Source organism: Epinephelus moara, chromosome 8 (assembly GCF_006386435.1).
Source record: "Epinephelus moara isolate mb chromosome 8, YSFRI_EMoa_1.0, whole genome shotgun sequence".
Taxonomy (NCBI): Eukaryota; Metazoa; Chordata; class Actinopteri; order Perciformes; family Serranidae; genus Epinephelus; species Epinephelus moara.
In genome coordinates this window covers 4,101,070-4,125,384 of record NC_065513.1, presented here as the reverse complement: position 1 = coordinate 4,125,384, position 24,315 = coordinate 4,101,070, and the positions used below count along the sequence as shown (strand labels likewise).

Genomic DNA, 24,315 nt, shown 5'->3' with positions numbered 1-24,315 from the left:
TGCTGCTGGTTGAAATCTGTAGGCTGCTCGCACAGCGTGCTGAATGATTTAAGCCTATTTTGCTCGCTCAAAACTATTTTTAGTCGCAAATGCGAGTGCCGTGACGGACGGATCGCCACACTACCGTCATTTTATTCCGCCCGTCACGGCACGCTGTTTGATTGCGTTATCAAAACGACGCTATTATTCGGCCTTGCTTTTAACTTATTCCACCGTATACCGAATGTGTGTTTTTTTGCAATATTCGGTGCATCCCTAGGGTTTAGTGCAATTTCTGATATCTGATGGATAATCCAGATACCGCAGTAATGTGTAAACTGTCAGTGTTCCTGTATGTCCACACGTGTCACCTATGTTGTATGTAAATTGAAGGAGATTGCAGCTGCTATGTACTAATCTTCCCTTTCTTTCCACTTGAGAAAGTAGTGGCAGACCAGCTGTGTGATTTTCTCCATGATAATAATTCATTTGAAGAATTTCATTCAGAATTTAGAGTGCATCATAGCACTGAGACAGCACTAGTTAAAATTACAAATAATCTTCTGATTGCTTCAGACAAAGGACTCATCTCTGTACTTGTTTTATTAGATCCATCCAATTCTGCTACAGAGACTGGAACACTTAATTGGCCTAAAAGGTTCTGCAGTAAGCTGGTTTAAATCTTATTTATCTGATCGTTTACAGTTTGTTTACATTAGGGCATTAATAGAAAAGTCGATTTGTCGACGTGTCGACGTCAGTGGCACAAGTCGACACCCCCCGGGAGGAGTCTTGTGTTTTTTCCCTCTCTCTGTGTATGTGCTTGTGTACGGAATGCAATCGCTGCTTCTGATTGGCTTACGCTGATACTTTATCCTTGACTAAGTGAACATACTCGGGCGTACTATAAGCGGAGCAGACTCCGCGAGGAATGTCCGCAGTCATTCGGGCTTTCATAGTTGAGCGCACTTCCGCGTTGTAGTTTCCTGTAAAAATGTCCGTGAAAAATCCCTGCAATGTGAAAAATACATGCCGAGCAGTCACTGGTGCGCCGAGCGGAGTCCGCGCGGTTGTAAAATCTGAGCTTTGCGCGCACAGGGCTTGCCGGGCGTCCGCTTTGAGTCCGCGCAGACCTCCACAGAGTCCGTTCCGCGTACGTTCCGCCAGACACACATCACATGTGTGGAGATACTTCACTTTCCTCCGCCGTGTCAATGTGATGACGTCATCAAATGACTTGTCGACTCGACTTCGACTTTATTGACAGATAAGTCGACCTGAAAAAAATCAAAGTCGTTAATGCCCTAGTTTACATCAATGATGAATCATCCTTACGTACTAAAGTTTGTTTTGGAGTTCTGCAAGGTTCTGTGCTACTAAAGTTTGTTTTGGAGTTCTGCAAGGTTCTGTGCTCGGACCAATCCTATTTTTTTTTTTTTTAAAATATATTTTTTGAGGCATTTTAGCCTTTAATTGACAGGACAGACAAGTGTGAAAGGGGGAGAGAGAGGGGAAGTGACATGCAGGAAATGGCCACAGGGTGGAGTCGAACCCGGGCCCCTGCGGCAACAGCCTTGTACATGGGGCGCCTGCTCCATCCACTAAGCCACCGACGCCCCAAGACCAATCCTATTTACTCTATATATGCTTCCATTAGGTAACATCATTAGAAATCACTCTGTAAATTTCCATTGTTATGCGGATGATACACAGTTGTATTTATCGATGAAGCCAGAAGAAACTAATCAATTAACAAAACTTCATAACTGCCTTGAAGACATAAAAACCTGGATGAGCACCAATTTCCTGATGTTAAATTCAGACAAAACTGAAGTTATTGTTCTTGGCCCCAAACAACTCAGAGACTCTCTGATGACATAGTTTCTCTGGATGGCACTCTCTAGCACTACCCTAAGAAACCTCAGAGTAATATTTGATCAAGATTTGTCTTTTAATTCTCATTTAAAACAAACCTCACGGACTGCATTTGGTAACACTTTATTTGAATGGGGGTGAATAAGACTGTCATAACACTGTCATAATCGTGACATGACACCTGTCATGAACATTAATGAATGCTTATGACAGTTGTCGTTAAGTGTCATTCGGTAAATTATGTTACCTTTGATTTAAAGTTGACATTGTTTGAGATGTCTTTGTTATGACAACTTGACATAAGCCAAGACAACATACACTGTCATAAACATGACATAGTAGACCTCACTGTCAAACTTTAAAAAACTATTTAGCTTTATATCTTAACATGACATTAAACTGTCATATGTGGTTCATTTTGACATTAGCTGTCACAAGACCATTATGATTGTGTCCTAAACATTGTGCTTTTCATTATGATGTCATTAAGTGTAACTACACTGCCAAATGAGTTTATAACTGTCATATATAATTTGAACCTGTCATTAAGTGTAATTACATAGTTAAATCGGTTCATAACAGTGTCATGACTGTTTTCTATGAATTCAAGTAAAGTGGAACAATTTGAACCTTTCATTAAGATGTAATTAAGTGTAATTACATAGTTAAATCAGGTTATAACAGTGTCATGACTGTTTTCTATGAATTCAAGTAAAGTGGAATAATTTGAACCTTTCATTAAGACGTCATTAAGTGTAATTACACTGTCAAATGATTTAAATACCTTAACAAAAGCAACAGACAAGTCAAGAGATTCTTCCTTCATGTATTTCAACACAAAACATTATTGTTGCATTACTGTTGCATTATTCGTATTATTTCTTCTCAAACAGAGGGTTCCAACATATACTTTGTATGTATAAACAGAATAACTTGTTTAACATAAACAAGTTCAATGAACAGTCTTAAGTGTATTTATACATTATTGGGAGGAGTTTTCCTCTTTTTTTCTTTGCTGTGATGGTTTCAGCCATCTCCTCTGTTATAGCCCCCCTGCACCGCTCTGCAAATGCCGACATCTTCTCATCTCCTGGGAGCAGGTCCTTGAAGGTGTCTGGAAATGTGATCGCTAGCTCAGCAATTACAGCTGTTCTCGCAATTGTGTTGCGGTCAACATTAAGTTTGGCAAAGGCCTTTTTCATGGATCCAGACTTGTTGAATATGCGGAGGGCATTCTTGTAGTGGCGGATAACTCCATCCGTTGTGGTCACTTCACAAAACAACAGAAAAACAAACAAAAAAAGTCATCTTTTTTCAGGCATGCATTGGCATTGTTGATCTGGCACCCTATAGGTCCTGTAGTACTAGCAGATGAGAAAGGATCCTACTTATCGTACTGCTGGTTTACTGTGCATCCTCCTTCTAGGCTGGTTATATTAGATTTAGCTCCTTAACTACCTGCCTCTGTGGGCAGCAATATCTGCCATCACCAGCATGGAAGGAGGATGCCAAGCAAGTAACGTCCTTTCTTACCTGCCCGCTGTACCAAACATAACCAGCTTGGGTAGAGGATGCACAGTGAACCAGCATGGTACAGTAAGTAGATTTTTTTCTTATCTGTTTCAGAGGCTAAATATCTAACAAAACCAGAGAAGACCACAGAATAACCTGTGGAGAACGAGAAAGCTATACATAGCTGTAGAGATCTAAATCATTGATTTTTAGAGAGAATACTAAAATATAACATTAAAGTGGGACATGGATATAACATAGCAACTCTTAGGTCCCATCTAATTATTATTAACTAAGCCCATGGTGGTAGTACAAATATAAACCATACAAGGGAGTTAAGTAACGGTCAACTTTAGGGTTGTTATAAAGATGATCAATACTTGTGCTTACTTCTTGAATGTCCGTGAGAATCAGGCTGTTTCTTGGACTTCTTGGTCTTCTTCTTTTTCTTTTTCTTTTTCTCCTCTTCTTCTGAGGATGATGAGAAGCTGGAGTCTGAGGAGGAACTGGGAGACATTGAACTTGAAGATGAAGAAGTCTTTCCAGAGCCTGGGAGAAGGGGGGTGGGGGTGATTGGACAAGCATAGAGGTGTATAAGGAAACAAAGCAAAAAAAGAATATACTTTTTTCAATGCAGGCTCACTCTTGGTACTGCCTTGAGTTTATTAAAGCAGACAACTGTACATGTCCTAAAACAGGCTTTGTTTTATTACAGATAATGGCTTTTATTATTTTGTGCTATAGAGTGATCCAGAGCTGCTTACTGGCAGGAGGAGAGCTCAGAGTTAATTTTTCAAACTTTTAGCAGCAGCAACAGTGAATGAACCGTCTGTGTGTGTGTCTGTTAGCATGTCAGTAGGGCAGCAGCTGCAGCATGCAGCGATGGCTGTGTCTGTTAGCATGTCAGTAGGGCAGCAGCTGCAGCATGCAGCGATGGCTCAGTCCATCTCAGTGGCTAACATTACTAGCTGGGCAAGGGTTTATATCACTTTATGCGTAGCAATGTCATCATCAGAGACCTACGTCAGGTCACGTGGGAAAACGTTTTTGGAAGGGCTTGGGAAAATAGTATTTCCAATCAAGTGGACATCCCAGGTGTGTTACAATGATGCAATAATTATTATTAATTGTATATAATAAACTATCCTTGCACTCCAGAAAACCCAGCCTATTTCAATTTCTCCCCCACGACTTCCCTGAATATCTAGTACTGCATGAATAATGTTAATTGTAGTACATTTGTACCTTTCCCAGTAGATGCAGGCATGCTGGGGGTCCCCTTCATTTGGGAAAGTAGGAAGTCCTTGTCATTTTTCAGATCCCTGTTGGCCTCCTCCAGGTATTTAATGCGGTCCTCAAGGTGTTCAATCTTCTGTCAATCCATCTTGGCTTGTTCTTTAAGTTTGGCCAACTGCAACGCCCCTGTTGGAGACACTGGAACAGGGGCATTGATCATTCTACTTTATGTTTGTTATTGAGGTCAGTGAATGGTGGTGGAGTACTGGAGTGCATTATATTGAGCTGCGTTCCCTATATTTATGTCTAATTCTGTAACATACCTTACATTCATTGCACTCCAGTACACCAGCACAATACTCCCAATGCTCTTGTACATATAGTGTATGCAGAAAATGAGAACATTTAGAAATAGTATGTGCCACAATCAACCAAAGGACTATGAATAAACAGAGTGAACACAGGTTGGAAATCTGCTGCCAAAGTGACTAGTAGAATTGACAGATTTAACAACCACAGCCAAAACTTCTGCTGCAAAGCAATTTATTTATTTACTGTGATGGTGGGAGGAGTTCATTTCAAGCCCTGCTGGCGAAAGTAGTCAAAATAATAATTAAGATAATAACTAGACTTACTTAGTTTCTTTGGGGAATATTTGACTAACTTCTTTTTCTTTGGTGGAATAGGGACCTCTTCCACATCTTGTGTCTCGTCCTCGTTCGCCTCCTCCCTGACTTGTGGCAGGGCTTCCTCAGCTTCCTCAGCCTTCGTTGAAACGGGTGTCCATCTAGCTACAGCTGTGTAAAGCAAAGAACACCAGCACCATGTCATGGCAGCTAACGTTACAATAGTTGAGGCAACTTTGGCAAACGTAATGTTGTAGTTGTTTAGAATTAGCTAGATGAAAACTTGGGGAAAAACTATAGCCTGTAGGCTGCCGTTAAAATACTTGAACATAAAGGCTAACTAGCATTAATTGCTGAACTAACTTTACCTAAAACGCCAAAGACTGACGTCAATGTTATCATGTTCTCCCCAAATATAATAAAATAAAATTGCCCAAATTGCATATTTCGCTTTAGCTTACCTGAAATAGCAAACTTTGAAAGTACTTTGTTTCCTTGATACTCTTCTGTTTCCATGTGTTGCACGGGGTTGCACTCCGGTCTGTTTCTGTCGCGCACGCGCAGAGATCTATAACTGTCATTGGACAGTCAGGTAACGTTAACGTTACGTTACGCACGCATTCAGGTCAAATTCAAATCTGAACTACAACACTATTATCACTATTACAACAACGATATTGCCAAAGCATCAAGGAAGTGTGTATAATATACATATTTTTAACGAAAAACCCAAGGATGACATAAAAGTAAAAGTAAATTTGGTCACCACAGTCATACCTCTGATTTCATAAACAGTGATGAAATACTAACAAATATGTTAAAGATATTTTGTACTGCATAGAGTGTATTTTATTGATAAAAATAAAACACACTTGTGGACGTCTTTCGTAAGCTTAATTCTGCTGACTGTTTTCATGAATGAAGATGACATTTCCCTGCAGACACACGAGGGGGCGCTGTTCTGTGTGGTCAGTGGAGCGTGTATTGTTTTACAAAAGAGCGACGAGGAAGACGAAGTGACGTGGTTCTCAACCATTTAGGCGCGACCGCGACACATGCAACCAGATGGGTGAACAGTTGATGCAATGGCGCTAATGGAAGAACTTTTAAAAACTATTAGGTGTTCAGATACAAAGAAGAACAAAAGAAGAAGAATTAGATGGATGCAGAAACGTGGTATCATGAAGAGGACGATGAAGTGCACAAAATGCAATCGAAGGATGTATCTGGTGACATGCCATGTCAAGGATGGGCTGTGGTGGTAAGCAGAAGCTAACTCTAACTTTCTAATCTAGCTATATTATCGTTTGTTATTTAAGAACAGTTATTAGCCATCAAGGCAGACAACATAGCAGCAAGTAGTAACATTTGGGTGTAACGTTATAATTGGATCATGTCATATTAAAGAGCCAGAAGTCTGAAATTAGCCCTAACTTCAGTAGCATTAATATTACAAAACTTTTGGAAATCACTACAATATGTTCTAGTTATCCTGTATCATATGCTATTTGATATTTTTATGTGTGGTAGTCTACTTCTCAGGATTTTGCCTTCTTTTTCCTCAGGGTCTGTAAGCATCATAAAAGTTCCCCACGATCTGTACGCAGTGGCTCAATATTCAGCAAATCTCACATCCCTTTGACAAAATGGCTTGAGTTCATGCACAGGTACAGTATTCATATATTAAAGAAATCAAATTTAAGTTTCTTAAATAACATATTTAGCAGTGTGATTTATAGATGTGTAGTTGATGTAGGATCCTTTAAATAGTGGATGGTGCTTGTGTACTGGAGCACATCATATTGAGCCGTGTTCCTTATACTATTGTCCATAGTAGACAAAATATTAGGAACACTTTTCAATACATTGCACTCCAGTACACCAGAACAACCCATTACAACCTCAATAATAAACATAAAGTATAATTATCACCTTTCTGACAATGTCACAGGTGTCCCTAATGAAGTGGTCGGTGAGTGTATATGTCCTATAAAATATAACCTAAAGTAATGGAGTTCTTGCACCTCATACAGTACAAATTGGAATGGCACTAACTCATGCTCGCCTAGTACAGTTTACTTTTAGTTTCATGTCAGCCCAATTCAATGACAGGATATTATGCAGGCCATGTCAATTAGGTTTCTTAATGACTTTTCTCCTTCCTTCAGATTTGCACAAGGTTTGCAGTTGAAGCAACTTGCCATGATCACTGAGGGGATAGCAGCAAGCTCCAGGACATTGACAAAAATGGCGAAAGTACTCAGAAAGGTTGTCACATTACATACTAGTCTCTAACTATAATTGATTAGGTAAAAAATAGATGCTTGATAAGTTACTACTGTAGACAATTGGATTCAATATTGCTACACAATTATTTGGTACACTCAGTGACACATGCAATGTAACTTTAGTCCTAAACTTGTGCATACATATTTATCAAATTCCATACTTCAGGCATTGTTACAACTCAACTTGCTGATGTTTTATTTCTTCATTTGAAGGTGTGCATTGCTGCCCTCAAGCGACTGAGGAAAAGAGGAATGAGGATTGGTGGTCGTCATCGATTTGTTGTTATCGACGAGAGCAAATTTGCCCACAAACGAAAGGTGGGCTGTATATTTGTATGCATCTGTACTATATTTAAACCAAGATTTTATGACAAGGGGCGGTTGTGCTCATGTCCACGGGGAGGTGTTAAAGTCAAGAAAAAAATTACAGTTCCTCACAGCTGCTTTAAACATAGAAGAGACATTTTAGAGGGCTGATTGGGGAAAAGAAAATTTAAAAATCTGTTGGAAAACAATAGAATAAGAAGAGTACACCCATTTTGCACTAAGGGGTGAGTACAGCACATTGGTGGTCACATGTTGTGGAAACACTGGAGAAAATGGAGAAATATAGATGACATTGGTGGTCACATGTTGTGGAAACACTGGAGAAAATGGAGAAATATAGATGGTTAACCTTAACATTCTATGATTACTGTCAAGGAGAAATGCAAATGCTCTTGTTCTGCAATGTTTTATTTTCAATCAGCATGAGAACAATCAGGCAGTCAATATTAATAATTCATTATCATCACCCTCTTAAAATATTGGCTTATGTCATATTTTCAAGTTTTTCAAAACCTGAACCAATATCTATATTTGGTTCAGTTTTTTCTGTTTTTTTTTTTTAACTTGAAAATATGACTTAGGCAAATATTTTAAGAGGGTGACGATATACAAGCTGTAAATGAGGATTGTGCAGCACACCCTCTGACCTGTTAGCTGTAAATGAGGATTGTGCAGCACACCCTCTGACCTGTTTTTAAAATGCAGAATAATACTTTATCCTGCAGTGCATGTGGAAAGGACACATATTGAAACCCAAAGCTTATTAAAGTTTTTGTCTTTTCTTATTTACTTTCAGTACCATCGTGGTCGATGTGGCAACACTTGGCACCGTGAACGGCAGTGGGTCTTCGGGATGCTGGAGGTTGACGGGAATTCCAGAAGACCCATTCTGAGACTTGTCAGGGATCTCACAAGACAAACCCTTATAGGCCAAATTAGATGCTATATAAGACCCAGAACATCCATTCTCACTGATGAATGGCGTGCCTACAAGGGGCAACTTGCTCAGTATGGATATGGTCAGTATTCTGTCTGCCATAAAAAAAAACTTTGTTGACCGAGAGACTGGTGCTCATACTCAGCATATTGAGCGTGCATGGCAGAACTACAAGCTGGAAGTATGGCGCCATAGAGGTAATCGTACTCCTGAGTCACTGAAGCTTCATCTGAAGATGATAGAGTGGCACCACTGGTTAGGTGTACACCATTACAATGGTGTCTTGGGCAGACTTTTTCATGATTTAAAAAAACAAGTCAAGTAAACATCAAATATCGGACTCAAACTTTGCCTCATGGCACTTAATCATGTTCTCTCCTGACTAGATCCTTGCTTGTGTTGTATCAATTCTCACATGTATGCTGCTTTAGATAAACATCATCTGCTCTGGAACCCTCTGTTTGAGAAGTAATACAAATGATGCAACAGTTTATGTTTTCTGTTTTGTGTTGAAATACATGAAGGAAAAATCTCTTGACTTGTCTGTTGCTTTCGTTAAGGTATTTTAATCATTTGACAGTGTAATTACACTTCATGACGTCTTAATGAAAGGTTCAAATTGTTCCACTTTACTTGAATTCATAGAAAACAGTCATGACACTGTTATAACCTGATTTAACTATGTAATTACACTTAATGACATCTTAATGAAAGGTTCAAATTGTTTCACTTTACTTGAATTCATAGAAAACAGTCATGACACTGTTATAACCTGATTTCACTATGTAATTACACTTAATGACATCTTAATGAAAGGTTCAAATTGTTCCACTTTACTTGAATTCATAGAAAACAGTCATGACACTGTTATGAACCGATTTAACTATGTAATTACACTTAATGACAGGTTCAAATTATATATGACAGTTACAAACTCATTTGGCAGTCTAGTTACACTTAATGACATCATAATGAAAAGCACAATGTTTAGGACACAATCATAATGGTCTTGTGACAGCTAATGTCAAAATGAACCACATATGACAGTTTGTCATGTTAAGATATAAAGCTAAATAGTTTTTTTAAAGTTTGACAGTGAGGTCTACTATGTCATGTTTATGACAGGGTATGTTGTCTTGGCTTATGTCAAGTTGTCATAACAAAGACATCTCAAACAATGTCAACTTTAAATCAAAGGTGACATAATTTACCGAATGACACTTAACGACAACTGTCATAAGCATTCATTAATGTTCATGACAGGTGTCATGTCACGATTATGACAGTGTTATGACAGTCTTATTCACCCCCATTCAAATAAAGTCTTACCCTGCATTTTTTCATCTGCGTAATATTGCGAAAATTAGGCCTATCCTGACCCGAAAAGATGCAGAAAAATCGGCCATGCTTTTGATACCTTTAGGCTGGATTACTGTAACTCCCTATTATCAGGTAGCTCTAATAAATCTTTAAAAACTCTCCAGCTAATTCAGAATGCAGCAGCACGTGTACTAACAGGAACTAAGAAACAAGATCATATTTCTCCTGTTTTAGCTTCTCTGCACTGGCTCCCTGTAAAATCCAGAATTGAATTTAAAATCCTACTGTTAACTTATAAAGCTCTAAATGGTCAAGCTCCGTCATATCTTAGAGAGCTCATATAGCCATATTATCCCACCAGAACACTGCGCTCGGAGAATGCAGGGTTACTCGTGTTCCCTAAAGTCTTCAAAAGTAGATCAGGAGCCAGAGCCTTTAGCTATCAGGCTCCTCTCCTGTGGAATCATCTTTCTGTTGCAGTCCGGGAGGCAGACACCGTCGCCACATTTAAGACTAGACTTAAAACTTTCCTCTTTGATAAAGCTTATAGTTAGGGCTGGCTCAGGCTTGCCCTGTACCAGCCCCTAGTTAGGCTGACTTAGGCCTAGTCTGCCGGGGGACTCCCTATAATACACCTGGCACCTTCTCTCCTCTCTCTCTCTCTCTCTCTCTCTCTCTCTCTCATGTCCTGTTACTGCATCTTGCTAACTCGGCCGTACTGCATGTCACTAACTCGGCTTCTGCTCCACTGTCTCGCAGGTTAACTTATATCGCAGCGGTGCCTGGATAGTGTGGCATGTGTGGTTGTGCTGCTGCCGTGGTCCTGCCAGATGCCTCCTGATGCTGCTGTTATCATTAGTCATACTTCTACTGTTATTTTACACATATGATTACTGTCACAAATGTATACTATCAGATATTAATATATGCTTTCAACATATTGTAACACAATAGCCAGAATTATAATTATAATATTATTACTTTCATTAATGTTGTTGTAAGCTATTACCATTACCTTCTGTCCTGCATCTCCCTCTGTCTCTCTGTCTCTCTCTTTCTCTGTCTCTCTTTCTGTCTCATTGTGTCATATGGATTACTGTTAATTTATCGTGCTGATCTATTCTGTACGACATCGGTGCTTTTGATGGCAAGCCAGTCTGCCAGGAAAGGAAAGTGTCACATCCATGAAACTTACTCCACTTATCAGCATCAGTCCTGTAACTATACTCTCAAAAGTATTTGATGCTGGGAGAAACACACTACTCTCATGAAAATATTACCCCATTTATCAACATTAGTTAATGCATTTGAATGTTTTGTTTTACACTGAATTGCATCAGCATCTTTGCATATGAAATAAATGGAGATGTAGGCTATAAAAGTAGCCTATATTAACTGCATGTTACACTTTTGTTGTTACACTTTTAGTGTAACAGTTTTATTTTAGTTTACATAATTACATAGTAATATGATCAAAAATATATTATAATGTAGAAATATTAGGTCAAGCTACTTTATTATAAATTGTATATATATAAACAGCATGTAATGCTATGCATTTACTGTACCTGTATTATCCAATTATTCAATAATTACCCAAATGATGTTACTCCACTGGGCAGACAAATTTGTGGGAGCACCTTTAAGGGCTCAGAAATCGACAGCGACATTGACAGAAAGATGGATACAGTATTGTATCAGGCTATTCTGGATTACAAAACTAAAGGCCAGTATCCGCCAAACATAACAAAGGCAGAAAAAAATGAGATTCGATGAAAGACTTCAAAGTTTGTCCTAGAAGGTGAGTTAAGGATTTCTGTTTTAAATATAGACATCACGCGCTTACATTTAAACATATGTTTCAATTTATTTCCCAGAAGGAGCATTGTACTATTTGAAGGTCCTGGTAAGGTAATCAAAACAAGGCACAGAGGAGGCCAACGTCATTTTTAGGGATTTTCATGACAGCTCCAAAGGTGCTCACACTGGACAAAAAAAAAAAAAAAAAGACCAGAGATGCCATTTTGAAAAGGTTTTTCTGGCCTGGGATGTCTGCTGACATAGATAAATGGGTAAGTAAACACTGCACTTGAAGAAAAAATAAGTACTTTGTATATGTATATTTTCATTTAATTACAGAAATTTTAAAACTTTTTATACATTGTCAAATCCAATGTGAAGTGACAGAAAAATGCCAGCAGAGATAGTTAACTTTGTCATGTGTATGTGTTGTAAACAGTTGTCAGAACGTGCAGTGTGCCAGACAGCTGGTCATATTATCAAACAGGAGGTGGAGTATACCCCATAAAGGTAAGTTGACACATTCTCATAATCGATGTCTGTTGTTTTGTCACAAAACATATTTACCTTGCAAATATAAAGCTTTACATAAGTCTCAGCAGAGCATGTGGAAAAGAAGAAATCTCTGACTGACTGAAACTGAACTATTTTCTTTAAACATCACCATGCTCACAAACATTGTATCCAGAATGAAATGTATATTTTTTATTTTGTACTGCTTTTTACAGGTAACACATCCATTTGAGTTACTCAGCATGGACCTGATAGGTAAATAAAAAAACACAAAAAATGGCTATCAGTACATCTGCGTTATAGTGGATTACCTGACAAAGTGGCCACAAGCCTATCCTCTCCGTACCAAAAGAGCAGCAGAGGTGACAGAATGCATCATTAAATTTTTCCATCAATTTGAGGCTCCGAAAAGGATACTGACGGATCAAGGAAAAGAGTCTGTGAATACGGTAATTTTGAAAATACTTTGAAAAAAATGTTGGAAATATTTTAGTTGTGTTTTGATCTAGGCTATGTATGTTCTTATATTGACAGACAAAAAAGAATGTACGTGCCAAGTTAGAAATCAAAAGGAGTCTTTGTTCACCTTATCATCCTCAAACCAATGGACTGGTAGAGAGGATGAACAGTACCATACAAAGGTGAGGCAAATGGTTGATTTAACATAAATTCATTATACTGTTTATGTACATTATCATCATATGTACCATAGGGTCTTCAACTTACAGCAGCAAATGCCAGTTGGACCATAAATATATCTTTTTGGGAGATGCCTATTGTCAGTTAAAATTCTGTTATTTTTTTTAGAGCTCTCAGCAAGCTGGTGGCAAAAAAGCTGAAAACTGGGACGACTACTTGGACGCAGTCATGTTTGGGTTGCGGACCAAAAAAACAGATTACCACTCAGTTCTCCCCATTCTTTTTGAGATTTGGGCCAGAGGCTCGTAACCCAACAGAGGTGCCAGAAGACTTCATGGTTGGTAAACACATGTCTCAATATATTTTAAGGTCTATGAATGCAGTGTTGAAAATATAGAATGAAAGAATGTAAAAACATTTGTTCACAGGTAGACAGCAGTGTCGAGGATGTTCAGGCAGAAGAAGCTGTGTCAGAGGACATTAAGCACCTTGATGAAATCAAGGATATTGTTCATAACAATGTCACCAAGCAGCAGGAGAAGACAATGTGGCAAATGAAGCAGGGTGCTCCTAAGCCTGGCTTCAAAATAGGGGACACGGTGTGGAAACAAAATGTAAGAAGCCAACAGAGAAAAGGTGGCAAACTGGAGGCAAACTTCCTTGGCCCTTTCACTGTGACGGCACTACAGGGGAAAAGTGCTGATCTGCTTGCGGAAGATGGTACTGTTTTTACAAAGTTAATGTAGATCATTTGAAAATTGCAAGGTAGGAGCTGCCCCGCATCCCTCATAAAATCAAGACTCCAGCACCCCCAGCCTCACCAGCAGTACCAGCTGCCATAGAAGCCCCAGCAGCACCAGCCTCCACAGCAGCCCAAGCAGCACCAGCCTCCACAGCAGCAGCAGCACCAGCCTCCACAACAGCTCCAGCAACCTCACCCAGCAGCCCCATCCTCACCAGGAGTGCCAGCTGCCACAGCAACAGCAGCCCCAGCCTCACCAGCAGTGCCAGCCACCACAGCACCAGCCTCCACAGCAGCAACAGCAGCACCAGCCTCCACAACAGCTCCAGCAGCCTCCACAGCAGCCCCAGCCTCACCAGCAGTGCCAGCCTCACCAGCAGTGCCAGCCACCACAGCACCAGTCTCCACAGCAGCCCCAGCAGCCTCACCAGCAGTGCCAGTCTCACCAGCAGTGCCAGCCATCATAGCACCAGTCTCCACAGCAGCAGCACCAGCCTCCACAACAGCACCAGCAGCCCCAGCCTCACCAGCAGTGCCAGCCATCACAGCACCAGCCTCCACAGCAGCACCAGCAGCCACAACAGCTCCAGCAGCCCCAGCCTCACCAGCAGTTACCTCACCAGCACCAATATATACACAGGCTTCAGCTCAAAAATGTAGATAGTATAATATATATATTTTTTGCAGTAAATCCTGTACTATAAGATTGATGGTTATAATGTTATATAATGCAGTATTGTATTTTTTCAGATGTGCAGTAGGCATGGGCAGGGAAAGATGTGCATGTACTTCTTTCCAAAATGGGCCCCTACAAACTGTTTTTTTGGGATACTGCAAATACTGGTCCCAACAAGGAGCTTGAGAGTGAGGCATAACTTTCTCATTACCTCCGCCAAGGAGGTTATGTTTTCGCCGGCGTTTGTCTGCTGGTTTGTCTGCAAAATAACTCAAAAAGTTCTGAACGGATTTTGATGAAATTTTCAAGAAAGGTTGATAATGGCACAAGGAACAGATGACATAATTTTGGTGGTGATCGGTTGAAGCGAAGTGGATAAAATAATAAAATGGCGGGAAATCCGAGCTGTTTGGCGGAGGTCTGTGCCCTCCGAGTGCTCTAGTTATTGTATGAAATCATTCATTTCCAATCCCTAATTGCTAAAATTCCAACAATGATAGTTAAAATACATTGCAATACAATTGCAAACCAAGTTTTATAGGTGATCAACGCATATTTGACAGTGCTTGTAAAGAAATAAAACCAGTGCAATGCTGGTGAAGCAGCTGCTATTGACACCCATGCTATGACGGCAATCTGGCAGAATAATTTTAGAAAACTCCGGGTATGTACTGGATTGTTAGGACTTCGCATTTTGTAAATGTTGCAAATATGCATTTTTCAATTAACAGGGATTTTCTTATAATAATAATAATGTTTTATTTAGAATGCACTTTACATTCCAAGGAATCTTTTGACTACTTTCAGATTGATCCAGCTGCACACAAAGTTATTTTGGGCAAGGTTCAACGCTAAGGTTTTTTTTCACTTACTTGCCCTACTTGAGCCATGCCCACCTCTATTTATTTTTCACCCCTCTCTCCAGTTCTGCTGTATTAACACTGGGTTTAATATATTTTGCTTCCATCTCTCTGCCCTGCTCTACTGTACTTCAACGCTACTTAGCTCTCTCTCTACTCTACCAGTAGACTACCACATCCACCTGTTGCACAAAACGCACACAGCAGTGTTTCCCCTAGGATGGAGTTGTAGCAGCGGAGGTGAAGCACACGCATGAAAAATAATTTTCACATGCGTGAAACTTTTTTGTATGCTTGCAAAGCACAGCCTGCTGGGATGTTTCTATGTATCTACTGGCACCAGAAGGGCTCTTTAGGACTAAGTACATACAGTACATGTGTGCACAGTAATGAGCAGGTGAAATGTCTGTCTAGCTTACATATGAGGTGTCTCAAGATTTAGGAACATACAATTTTATTGAATATAATAAAGTAAAAAGTCACTTGACATGCTGCTGTTTTGTGCTATGACCTATTTAAGTGTTGGAAGTTGTTATTTACGTGACAACGCCTGAACGCAACACAAGCTCAGCATGAGTGCCGTGCTGAGCTGCTGTGCGAGCAGCGTGTTTGTCTGTGCGTAACAGCAGTCTGTTGGTTATTTACACACTGTCCATTTCAATAACTTTGTCAGCTGACAAACTGCACCGGGCTCAGGGTCAGGTTTGGTCAGGAAAATGCGGCCCAAGCTGCTCTAGCATGCTCACCTGTGTGTGTGGCGGAACTCCGCCGTGCGCGATACAGAGAGCAGAGGAGAATTGTTAACACGTGACCATGTAGAGACAGAAATGACACGATGGCATAACACATAAATAGTAAATTGTTATGTTATTATATGAAGTGTCTGTCGCGATAAATAATATCAATGGGGGCTGTGGGCAGGACATTGTTACACAGCTGTGCCTGTGACTTCAGGCAGAGAGACCGCTGCATCAGAGCAGAAGAGCATGTTTTAAAATACATTTATTTTATCAATTAGTTATTAACTTTTACTATTTTTAGCAACTTGCCCCATCGGGCAAGTGAGTTGTTAGTTTACATGCCCGACCGTGAGTTTTACTTGCCCCGGGCAATCGGGCAATCCTTATTGTTGAGCCCTGTTGGGAATTGTGAACAAACACCAACATCACTGGATGTTTGTGGTGAGAACATGCTCTACATCTATAGTGATGTATACACTCCACATAATTAGTCATTTAAAACGGCCTACACAATACCCTACATTGTAGAATTTCACTTATATCATGGGTTCCTGACTATTGTATGGTGTGTCTCCATGTGAATATTAAAAGGTTATACCCACATGAGAGAAGAACCCTTTTCTTGGATCCACTCAGGGAAGGTAAAGGAAAGATGAAGGTGTGCCTGGAGTCTACAAGGTAAATTTGACTCAAAAATGTAGTTGTCCTTGTGTCCTGTTGTTAAATGATTATGTGCAGCGGTTTTCACATTATGTACTACTTACATATTTTAGAGCATTCATGAGGAAAAAAGGCTGCAATGTTTCAAGGTGGACATGCAGCACACATGCCTTAAACACAACCTTGAGTGTGAAATGCAGTTACCTAAACATTATTGTCAAACTCAAATTCAGTAGCAATTAAAGTGAAGATCTTGACCTGCTTTCATACATCATGATGTAGAATTTATTAAATGCGGTAATACTATACATATACTAGCTATATGTAATTCTTTAAATTTGATGTTTAATTTGTGTGTAATCAATTAGAGGAAAATATCATAGACCATGCAATCCCTATGCCATTCTGCTAATTAAAGTTCTCTTCAGTTTGCAGAGAAAATTTTACAGGGGGAGTCAATCGATCTTGACACTTCAAAGAAGGCAGTGCACAAGTTGATGCTGGACATAGCCACTTCCCTCCTTAGAGAATCTGGTGTGTTTGCTTTTTGCTCTACATTGTCAGTCACTTAATGTTGTTGGTTTTATGCATGTTATCTCATAAATATTATGCAACCATAAGCCAGTGACTTAACACTGTGCAATGCAAATTTTAATACAGAAGTAAAAATGTACATAAACAAACTCCTTGAGGGTCGTGGGGGGGCTGGAGCCTATCCCAGCTGACATCGGGCGAGAGGCAGGGTACACCCTGGACAGGTCGCCAGATTATCGCAGGGCTGACACATAGAGACAAACAACCATTCACGCTCACATTCACACCTACGGACAATTTAGAGTTATCAATTAACCTAGTCCCCAATCTGCATGTCTTTGGACTGTGGGAGGAAGCCGGAGTGCCCGGAGTGAAGCCACGCTGACACGGGGAGAACATGAAAACTTCGCACAGAAGGGCTCCCACGCCTGGGATTGAACCGGCGACCCTCTTGCTGTGAGGCGAGAGTGCTAACCACCACACCACCGTGCCACCCAAACAAACTCCTTAATATAATATATTCTCTATCTCAATTACAAACAATATAGATAACAGATTAAGGTGATGAAGTTATAATTTATGTAAAAAATCCACTATAATAAAGACTAGGGTGACATAAATCATGCTTATGTAGGAAAAATTTAAATGAAACAATGTTTTCATTGATTTTTATTATTTTGAACTGATATTCTCAATTGATTTTCACCTTTATTATAATCAAAGCTTTAAAGCAATTACAGGTGAAGGACAACAATAGAAACACAATAACCAAACATAGATTTTAGTCATTTCATTTTCTTTGTTGGCTCTATCAACATGAAACAATCCAATATGGAACTCACCATTAACATGATGTTGAGTTATTTATTTGTTTTGTCCCTCACCTGATGTGCAGATGTGAGGGGTACAGTGCTTGAAAGTTTTGACATTTTTAAGAATGACACTGTGCAGGTTCCCACTCTGCAGAGAGTAAAGAAAGCGGGAGCAGACGGCTACTTGGTGCTTGGATTGTAACAGTGTAGCAGGTGTATGTGTGTGTATATCTCTCTGTTCTCTATCTGTGTGTGTGTGTGTGTGTGTGTGTGTGTGTGTGTGTGTGTGTGAGTGAGTGAGTGAGTGAGTGAGTGAGAGAGTGACAAGGCCATGAACTTTCAGGTTGAAAATTGTATCCTTGTTGACCTGAACACTACATAAAGGTTAATCTGAACATATTTAGTGAATACTGTTTGTTTTAACAGATAATCTAAGCAGCCTGTGCTTTTATTGTGGGATGGAGGACCAGGATGAAACACAATGGGTAATTTCTTGACATTGCAAAATGTAAAAAAAAATGAAAAGGAATATTTTTTTCTGACTTGATCAACATTAGGTTTGCAGTGGTAATTACAACAATCTTCTGCATCCTCAGCATCTACTAACAAATGCATGATTAATGTTGTGCTCACTTTATGTAGACATGTAAGATTACTTCAATATACTTCAATACTTACTTCAAGATTAATTCAATTTTTAGTTAGAACACAACATTTACGTTGGTGAGAACTTCCAAAAATTGAAGGAATAGTTCAAATATTAGCAGTCAATTAATTTAGCGATATTCTATCTTTAGGGATACCCCATAATGCAAAACTTATCTAACACTTATGTACTACTGTTTTTCAGATTTGCTGTGATGTCTGTCAGAGGTGGCTAGCCTGAGTGTCAGACTGAAGCTCTCAGAACCTTCAGTCTGACATCGCCTCCATTGAAGGCGATTTACAAGGGGGAGGGAATTTGATTTTTCCCTAACCAATCAGTAGAGATCAACATCTCACCCAGAATCTGACAACATTAATATCCATGCCTCGGGGGTGCCGAAAACAAGCGAGCATTGCCCGTTTAAAATGTCTCCGTCGTCGTGCACGCCCAGCTGCATCGCCGTTAAATCCAGTTTAGCAGCTTCCTTAATTTGGTCCTCCATTAAAGCGAGTAGTGGCGAAATACCTCGATAGCGTCGTTAATGTGGTCTGTAGGATCTGTAGCGGTCGCCATTAGCGTGGCGCTGATTGGCTAATCACTAGACCCGCCCCCACCCCCGGCGTTCATTGGTCCGTCCATCATTTGGACGAGATAAATCGCAAATTCATTGCAGTATGCCAGACCAGAGATGCAAGCCTACTCAGTTGAGTGGGCGGGGTCTATGGTCTGGAACCAGGCTAAGAGGTGGTACCACCATGAATGTGTACAGAGGATGAGCAGTATGTGTGCCCTGCATGCAAGTAGTGGTGTCCCTTGTTACCTCTTCCAAGGAGATTGTGTTTTCACCCACATCTGTTGGTTTGTTTGTCTGTCAGCAGGATGTAGAAAAAGGGGTGCATTCTGTCATATTTTTTACACTTTCTTTTACATGGGAGATTCGACCCTGTCAAAGGTATGCACTCTACTGAGTGCCCTTCTAGTTTTTACAGTATTTAAATTATTATTTACTCATTATTTATTTTATTGGTTATTTTCTATATTATTGTTTGAATATTTACTTTATTATTGATGTATTTAAAAAATCACCAGAAATCACCAGAAATCACCAAACTTTGCACAAAGGTCCAGTCCCATGCCAGATTGCCTCAGCTGCAAAAACAGGCCAATAGTCCTGATGGTGCCGCTACAGCAAGCCTCTAAAGTTCAAAATTTTGAAAATTCTAAACAAATCAACCATATGTGCTACAGATTTGCAACTTTCACCAAAATGTAGCCCCAATACTGAAGAAACGTTTGTACATTTAAACCTATTGCAAATTATGAAGTCCATCACTCTGTTTTTTTCAAAAACTGTAAAACTTATTAAACCTATCTCCTCCCACAATTTTGAGCCTACAGTGCATCAAAATGTTTGACTGTAAACGGTACTGTAAACATATACTTGCAAATTCTTGCTAAATACATTTTCAATGCTCATTAAAAAAATGACAAAATTTTGAAGTCATGGTAGATGATGTTTGGAAAATATCAGAATTTTATCTCAAAAACTGAATTTTTTTACAGCATTTTGAATTTCGCTCTCATGCGAACAATTGGAGTCAATGCAAAAATGGCATTTCTAAACATCAGTGTTTCATTTATGGAGCCAATAAATCATTGTTAAAAACAAATTACCAACATATCCATGCTGTCTAGATGCAATTTGTGTATTTTCGGATTTTTGACTTAATAACTGAATTTTTGACAGCCGTTTGAAATCTGCCTTTACACACTAACAGCTGCTGTCTTGCACACAGGTGACTGGCTTAGTCAATTTGTGAAGCTACATGTGACATTTCTGTTTGCCAATTAGCTCAGTGAGATAGAGGATTGTTCTTGGTGTTGAAGATTGTGAGTTCAAGCCTCAGCTCATGCAACATTTCCATATGAGAAATCTACCCAAACTTTTCATAAAGGTCCAGACATTCTAATGTGAAAGTCCTATGTTCGGGCATCATGCTATGTGGATTAGAGACTACCAAGGTTAAAATAATTATGATCCTGGCAGTTTTGCGGAGAGACAAATACTCTTTATCAACACTTTTCCCTGTTATCCCTTGTCCCTTTTCCCTGTTTATTTGGCTTAGCTATCAGTCAATATGCAGAGTCTATCCAATAGCTACTTTTACATTTTAAAAAATGTTTTCATTTTTGTCACCATGGATAATGTTTAGCTTTAAGCTAATGCTAGCAGTTAATGTTATTATTTTCTTGTTCTTGAGTTTTTTCTTTCCTTTGCATATTATGAGTCTGATCACTTAAGCCACTCATCCACAATTTGAAGGGCATGCCATAATTATATGATGTAACTTCTATGTTGTGATATGCTTTGTTTTAGTGTGTGTGTTGCTCAGAATTGCCTAATTTTGCCTAAAATTGCCCGGCCCCGACCATTGCTGCGCAGCAGCTATAATTTTATCGGTTATTTTCTATATTATTGTTTGAATCTTTACTTTATTACTGATACATTTATTTTATTTATGTGTTTTCTAGAAAAACAATTGAAAAAATGTGTTGTTTGATGTGATGGTGTTTTCAAGGTGGTGGTTTAATTACAATAAATCTGTAAATGCTCCCATTGAGTAAGTTTGTGTATGTATATCCCAAAAGAAGAGTTGAGGTGAAGATGTTTAACCACTAGGCATAAAGATTTCCTTCAAATTGCACTAACCTAGTGGGAGATAGTCAGAATTTTGTCTCTGTTGGTCCCAGCATCAAATACTTTTGAGAGTATAGTTATAGCACTGGTGCTGTTAAGTGGAGTAAGTTTCATGGATGTGACACTTTCCTTGTGGGAGATAGCAAGGGTTGCATTTCCTGGCAGACTAGCTTGCCATCAAAAGCACCCCCCCACATCAGAAAGCAACACTATACAGAGGGGCCGTGGATCACAAAGGGGATACAAAATGCCTGTAAAAAATACCCTATATAGAGAATTCATAAAATATAGAACTACAGAGACAGAAAATAAATGTAATAAACACATAATATATAAACCAGAATCAGAATCAGAATAAACTTTATTGTCCTCAAGGAGGAAATTTGTCTTGGACATAAGTACATAGCGGCTGCAATCTCCTTCAATTTACATACAATATAGGTGACACGTGTGGACATACAGGAACATCGACAGTCTACTGTGGTATCTGGATTATCCATCATTCAGAAATTGCACTAAACCTTCACTTGTGTAGGAAGCAATTACACAAGGATGAAAAAATGGTAACGTAAATATATTCTATTTAGAGATGAGATTTATGGCTCTTTGAAGGGAGCCGGATCTTAGAGATCCGTTCCTTTCAAAGAGCCATTCAAAAGACTGGCTCATTTTTACATTTATTTATTTTATGAAGCCAGCCTGGGGGTAACTCATTTTATCCTGGAAATAATCACTGGAAGGAATGATGATGATGGGGTGAGATTTGGATCAGAATAATTCAAACTCAGATATCACACCAATATATATTCTGTTGGTGGAACTGGAATTGGTGGAGTTTGAATTATTCTGAAATATTGATTATACCTTCATTTGACATGTGTGGACTAGATTTTAAAGTCTGATCTGGATTCATTGTAAATATTCCACAAGGTGGTGCCATATCCCTCTGCTTTGACAGTGAGATCACTATTTTGGATTTACCCTTTGTATAAAGTGTGTGTGTGTGTGTGTGTGTGTGTGTGTGTAAATAAAGCTACCTTGAATTATGTTATTCATGCAACACCTAAAAACTTATAAATACACAATAAAAAACTAAGCAGGCTATGTTTTTTTTTTTTTTTTTCCTGAGGCACTCATGTGAAGGCAGTGTGCACAACTCAGATGACGTCATGCGATATTTGCATATCAAATAAGCACCGCATGTGTACTCTGCTGCACTCCTCCCCTTGTGCCTGTTCTCCGTCTCACTTAGTGGAGGAGCAAAGGAGGAGCTTGTGTGTGCATCTGTGTGAAACACAGCGATAAAAAAAACAAACAAACAAACAAAAAAAATGAACGGCTCCCAACTGCGACTCGGTTCCCATCGTTCATGTTAATGAGCCGTTCAAAAGATTTGGTTCGTTCGTGACGTCACAACTCTAATTCTTTTCTATTCACTTTCAAATTATCTGGACTTTAAACAGAATGCGACGTGGAATAAGAATGCTATTGATTTGTGTAGGTTGTCATTCGTAGTAAACTGTATCTCGAAAAACATGAGCATTTCGTCCCTTTTAACATTTACTCACTTTATAAATGAATAAAAGGTCTTGTGGGTATTATCTGTACGTTTGGTTGTCGTATAAGGTGACGGTCTTCAAATGGGTGCTCCCACGACCAGGGGTGCTTTTGGCTCTCCCGACATGAGGGATCTGGGTGCATCCGGGGCTGTTGAGAGGCTGGAGGCAGAATGAAGCACTGGCTCAAAGTGGTGGCCAGCTGTATGCGGAGGCTGGCTGCTTGTGGGGGCCTGTGGTGATGAAGACGCTGACGAGGCAGAGGCTGAGGCATATCCAGGGACAGAAGCAAGGTGTGCGTGGAAAGCTTGGCGGAGTAGCCAGGAACTGCGCGTGGCAATCCGGGTGTATGTAAATTACGCAGTGTCCCGATGAAACAGATCATGTTACGTGTAGTTTTGGGCCCATATCTTGAATCCATAGCTACATGTCACTTAGAATGAGACTGAAGGTGGAAAAGAAGAATGAAGTTGCGCATTGACAATACTGACTTATAACAGGCGAGATTGCCTGAACAGGAGAATGTAATGAGTGACAGATGATTCTGCTGAGGAATCGCACATTGGCTTGTTACAATCAACAAGAGACGGCAAAGAAAAAGGTAAGGTGAGCGACTGCCAGCACAAAGATTCTGCCTAAAATGATAGCTGACAGCAGCAGAAGAGAGGGCAGATTTAAAATTTTGCAGTGGCATCCTGATTGGCTGAGAGAGATCATGGCAAAGTCTGATTGGATAACTAACAGAGTGAACACCTATAGTCAGCTGATTAGAGGAAGCAGTAGGAGTGGGATGGATAGAGTTGTGAATGAATGAGCACAGAAGGACTTCCTGATTTAACTTACGCTGAGCTTCATTAGAGTATTAAGTATCAGTCAAAATTTTCAAATATACAAGATATAAAGTGTTTATGGAGCAAGAAGCGAAAAACACTGCCTAACTGAATAAGAACATCAGTAAGATAAGTACAAGAGTTACTAAAAATAAACAAAACAAGTGGGAATAAAATGGTGGTGATCCGAGTCAGAGGGCAAATTGAGTCATCTGGGGGAAAACTGACCATCTGACTTTTTAGACATCATTCAAAAAAGTATTTTTGTCTTTTGTCTTAAAGATAATGTAATAATACATTTTCATTTACCAAATTCATTTTCTTAAAGGGCCAGTGTTTAATATTTGGCATGGTTTATTGTCAATCTGAATCTGAATCTGAATATTCTACCCATTAATATGTTTATACAAGTGTATAATCACTATAAAATAAAATTCGTTTGGTTTTCGCAGCCTTATAATTATGCTTTTATATATATATATATATATATAGCAATAGCCTTGCTTTAG

The 24,315-nt window shown here is 39.4% G+C and overlaps 2 protein-coding genes across 3 annotated transcripts in view; both read right to left on the bottom strand.

The window, feature by feature from the left end:
* Positions 1-5,382, bottom strand: part of LOC126393944 (coiled-coil domain-containing protein 106-like) — a 613,357-nt gene extending 607,975 nt beyond the window's left edge. Inside the window, exons 1-4 of the mRNA XM_050050401.1 lie at positions 5,238-5,382; positions 4,612-4,800; positions 3,757-3,915; positions 1,900-3,124 (exon numbers count right to left, since the gene is read on the bottom strand). Coding sequence (XP_049906358.1) covers positions 2,820-3,124; positions 3,757-3,915; positions 4,612-4,651 — 504 coding nt within the window. The 5' untranslated portion in view covers positions 4,652-4,800; positions 5,238-5,382 and the 3' untranslated portion in view covers positions 1,900-2,819. The remainder of the gene's footprint in view (positions 1-1,899; positions 3,125-3,756; positions 3,916-4,611; positions 4,801-5,237) is intronic.
* adgrd2 (adhesion G protein-coupled receptor D2) overlaps positions 1-24,315 on the bottom strand; it is a 153,628-nt gene that overhangs the window by 98,821 nt on the left and 30,492 nt on the right. The window lies entirely within an intron of this gene.